The sequence below is a fragment of the Topomyia yanbarensis genome, chromosome 2, assembly GCF_030247195.1.
Source record: "Topomyia yanbarensis strain Yona2022 chromosome 2, ASM3024719v1, whole genome shotgun sequence".
Classification (NCBI taxonomy): domain Eukaryota; kingdom Metazoa; phylum Arthropoda; class Insecta; order Diptera; family Culicidae; genus Topomyia; species Topomyia yanbarensis.
Genome location: NC_080671.1, coordinates 967,547 through 972,399, shown reverse-complemented (window position 1 = coordinate 972,399; position 4,853 = coordinate 967,547). Strand labels below are relative to the sequence as shown.

General features: G+C 43.3%; 1 protein-coding gene and 1 pseudogene across 1 annotated transcript; one reads left to right on the top strand and one right to left on the bottom strand.

Annotated features, from left to right (window-relative positions):
• Nucleotides 1-1,253: 1,253 nt before the first annotated feature.
• LOC131686222 (uncharacterized) lies at nucleotides 1,254-1,817 on the top strand. Its single transcript, XM_058970469.1, has one exon. The coding sequence runs from the start codon at nucleotides 1,254-1,256 to the stop codon at nucleotides 1,815-1,817; it is 564 nt and encodes a 187-aa protein (XP_058826452.1).
• A 1,510-nt stretch (nucleotides 1,818-3,327) lies between these two features.
• Nucleotides 3,328-4,233, bottom strand: LOC131681779 (thioredoxin-like protein 1; annotated as a pseudogene).
• Between the last annotated feature and the right edge of the window lie 620 nt (nucleotides 4,234-4,853).

Genomic DNA, 4,853 nt, shown 5'->3' with positions numbered 1-4,853 from the left:
TCGTTGGAACAGTGTCGACGGTTCAACAAAATGAGAGTGATTGACAGGAAAATGGCCATACGAAGACTTGGATTATGCTTAAATTGTCTACTTTCCGGACATTTCGTTGCGGAATGCACCAGGAACCCATGCGTCAAGTGCGGTCAGCGCCATCATTATTTGTTGTATCCCTTCGTGCCCAGCCAACTTGGTAGAGCACCAAACACCAATCAAAATCAAGCACAGAACAACCCGAGAAGACCTCAAGCCGCGAATTCACAACACCAGTCGCAATAACAATCGCACGCAAATGCTCAATCCCGGACGAACAATTCTCAAGTAAACCCACAACAAACACCAGTTCAGAACACAGTCTCGCAACCAACACGACAGCCACCTCCCACTCCTACTTCCGCCACGTCACTCCACACTGTACATCGTCGAAACACTACACTTCTGTCAACTGCAATCATCAAACTAGGCGACCGACCAGGAAACACGATCATCACTAGAGCGTTATTAGATAACGGTTCACAGATTTGCATGATCACTGAAAATCTGTCCCAGAAGCTTCGTGAAAATTTGCCTGTTAAAGGGGTAGGAAGTTCATTGACCATTTCCAAGCAGTCAATCCTTGCGAAGGTTTTGTCGCGATGTTCATCCTACGAGACAGCTGAGTTCAAGTTTTTCGTAGTACCGCAGATCACAACTCAATTTGCCACAACGAAGTTTCGATATAAGTTCCTGGAAGGTGCCTGCCGAAATCCAGCTTGCTGATCCAAAATTCTTCGTATCCAATGCCGTAGATGTGATTTTGGGAGTGACAATCTTCTATGATCTACTGTTGAACGAGCAGTTGAAACTTCTCGATGAAGGTCCTATTCTACGCAACACCGAGCTAGGTTGGATTGTGGCTGGGGAAATATCTGATGATCCAACTACTACTTTCAGTGCTACAGTTGCCACATCGATAACAACCGAAGAGGTCTACGAACAACTGTCTAGATTCTGAGAACTGGAGTCATGTCGAACGAAGAGCTGTCTGTCCATCGAAGAGTCGGCATGTGAATCTTGTTTGAGCAGACGACATCGCGAGATAAGGACGGAAGATTTAGAGTAGCGCTTCCAAAGAAGGAGTTCATGATGGAACGGCTTGGGAATTCCAAATCGATTGCCACTAAACGCTTTTTGGCCCTTGAGAGACGATTGAATGCTTATCTGGAAATGAAGGCTCTTTACACGGAATCAGCCATGAATACTTGTTGATGGGCCACATGAGGGAGATCAACGATAATGACAGGGACCCGGTCCATGCGTATTACTTGCCGCTTCATGCAGTGATGAAGCCCGATAGCACCACGACCAGGCTCAGAGTGGTGTTCGACGCTTCGTGTGCGACAGATACGGGAGTTTCGTTGAAGGATGTGCTCATGGTTGGACCAGTTGTCCAAGAGGATCTGCTGTCCATTTTGGTTCGATTCCGGTTTCACAAGTTCGCAATTATAGGCGATGTGGAGAAAATGTACCGCATGGTTAATGTTCATCTGCAAGATCAGCCTCTTCAAAGAATTCTGTGGAGGGAATGTATTGACGAGTCTATTCGTACATATCAACTATCCACTGTTACGTACGGAACGTCTTCAGTGCCCTATTTAGCGACGCGGTGTCTTAACAAGTGCGCCGAAGAAGGAGAAGAGAAGCATCCACTGGCCGCCAGTACTATAAAGAAGAACTTTTACGTGGACGACATGTTAGCAGGTGCTGATTCGGTTAAAGAGGGTGTTAAGCTCTGTAACGAAGTTTTATCACTTCTTGGTTCGGCAGGATTCAATCTTTGAAAATTACACTCAAACGAGCCAGAGATTTTGAGGGGCATTCCATCATATCTGCGGGACCAGCGTGAGGTCCTTGGTATTGATTCGACTTCCACTGTAAAAACGCTGGGTCTCATCTGGGAGCCATCAACGGATAACTTCTGGTCCTGTTACCCCTATTACACACCGTGTTGTTTTATCAGATGCAGCTCGTTTGTTTGATCCCTATGGATTATCAGGGCCAGTAATTGTTCGAGCGAAAATGTTTCTCCAAGAACTTTGGAAAGGAAAGTATTCTTGGGAAGAACCATTGAGCCAACAATTGCAGCTAGAATGGTTGGAGTTTAGGAGCAGCTTGAAGAGACTAAGCGCAATTTCCGTACCTCGCTGGATTGCATTTAATGACAATGTAGTCGCAATGACGAACTCCACGGATTTTGCGATGCCTCGGAAAAGGCATACGGTGCTGTTATATACTTTCGCTGTGTTGCGCAGAATGGCCAACGAGATATTCCTGCTACACTCCTCCTTGCTAAAGTTGGTTCGATTAACTGCGTGGAGACTTCGGTTTGCCGTCAATCGCAAACGTAAAAACAGAGCTTTGATCAGCACAAAGACAAGTTCGCAGGCTCCTATAGCAAAGGAGCATGACAGTGCGTTGACCAGTTTGGTTAAGGTGGCGCAAGCCGAGTGCTTCCCAATAGAGATTGCTGATCTGGCTGCATCTGGCGAAGTGAAATCCAGTTCAAGGATATACTCAATGGACCCTGTGTTAACAGAAGGAGTAATTTATTTATTTAACCTAAGACATATGTCTTTTCTGTTCACGAATGCACGGTAAGATGAAGTGTGATCAACATAGAACTTAAATTGAATTTATGCAAAATAATACTATAATAAACCTAACTAAAATACTCTACACTGATAGAATATATTCGTAAATCGCCAGGAATTTGCTTCGTACAGACAATTTTCATAAAATATACGATTTGTTTCGTACATATGATGAATCGTTCGCAGTTCTATTGAAACATTTTTATTTTTTATTACGAATTTTTCGTGAATACCACGAAACGACTTTCGTTGGCTTATTACGAAACAGCTTCATTCGGCAAACGAATTGTTCGCTGCTATATACGAACAACTTTGTAATATTTACGAGTACTATTCGTCAAACCGTCAACGTCAAAAAAGCTTCAATAAAGGTAGAATATGTCAACAATTCATCACGATGGTCTCAGTCCGACTATTTAGTAGCCGTATCCGTGCCCGCCGGTTTCAGGAAGATTTCCTGAACCTCTTTCGTTTCCAGTTGATCCAGAATCCGGAGCTGTACGGATTCAGCTGAGCCATCGCGAACTGCTCGTTGGTTTTGTATGAATAAATTGAGTTTTTCTCTGCCGGAGCAATATCAAAATAATATGCCATTTTTTCCTGCTCATTATTTTATTGAACAATTTATGAAAAGAACAAGTTAACGCGCATCACTATCTTTAACCTTTTAAATATGCGATCATACATATTCGTCACCGCACCTATCCACCGCCTTCTAACCATCCTTCTCCCGGCGGCTCAAACAATCTGGTGGCTTTCACCCTTCTTCCCAGCCACCCGCTGGAAGTCATCCATCTTAGTCGTTGCAATCGGTGACCCAATGAATGCCAAATGATCGATAATGGTCGTCTCGTCACCAGAATGGTTATCCTTCACGAACAGCTGCATATTCTGCACGTTCTGAAATTTAACGAAGTGCAACGGAATCGGCGATCCCGACACAAGATCCTTCTGCCCCAGTACCAGATCCTGCACCGAAACTTGCGATTCGGCCATATCGAAATCGATGATGCTTGGTTGATTGATGAAGATTCTCACCTTTTTTCGGTCCGTGAGAGGGCGGTGCTTTGAACTTGATGGCACTTTTGACCAGCTGATTGAAGGTAATCGAAATGATCAACTGTTCGTCACAATCGGACACCAGATGACCACCGCTGGAACTGAGCGCATTCACCATCGGGTGGTCGTTCGATTCGTTCAAACATTCGCACTGGTTCTTCTGGATGAAGGTGTTCAAGTCCAACATTCCATGACCGTAATCTTCTCCAGATTCATACAAGCTGGCGACGTAATGTTTCTGTATTTTGGCTTCAAGTCCATTAATGTCTGCACCCTGCATCCTGTCAATCTTTGTTCTGGCTCGGTAGAAAATAAACATTGGCATGGTCGACATGCCCTGGGACGGCGCCGTTTCGGTACATCTGTCGACGTCCACCTTGAGAAACCCAGCCTTTGGATATTTCGCCGGAAGCTGATCGAACAAATGCGATATGTTTCGGCACGGTCCACACCAAGCTGCGGTAAAATCCACAACGGCCAATTTTCCTCCTGCTGCGGCTAGTTCGGTTTGGAAGTAAGCTTCATCGGTGATTGCTTTAACAGCCATGCTGTATGGTTTCTTGCGCTGCTATCGGTTAGATGAAGTTTCTAGTTACAGGGCCACTATTTTACCCGGAGAAATTAACTGCTTAATTAACTTTTAACGTTATGCACTTTACTCCTCACAAAATTTAACTAATCGAGAATGACGAGAGATAAACGATGAAAAATGATTACGAAAACTTCTCTTAGATGAACGAAATGAATTCGTGCGACCAACGAGACTGTTAGTAATATACACAAATGTTTATTAAAATAAGCAAAACATTTCGTTTCATTCACGAAAAGTAATGTCGTTTTCAACGACAACATTCGTGCAATGTACACTAAATAAGTAAAATTTACGAAAACTTTCGTTCATCAAGCGGCCATTTCTTCAAACCACAGTAAAACCGATTTGGCCACATCGATTTTTTTAAATTAATAAAAAATCGAAGTTGTCAAACATCGATCCCAAAAGATCGACTGAAAACAATAAGAGGCTAACAAATACGAAAACAAATTCTCATTCGTGTTTCTCAGCAATGGCTGAACCGATCTTATCCAAACCAATTTTAAATGAAAGAACTAAAAACAGTATGAACGCTATTAATTTGTTTTTGATTCTGATGTTTAGTTTCCAAGATA

Bases quoted from the DNA above. Each gene is read 5' to 3' on its own strand.
- LOC131686222 (XM_058970469.1), top strand. From the start codon at position 1,254: ATGAGGGAGATCAACGATAATGACAGGGACCCGGTCCATGCGTATTAC.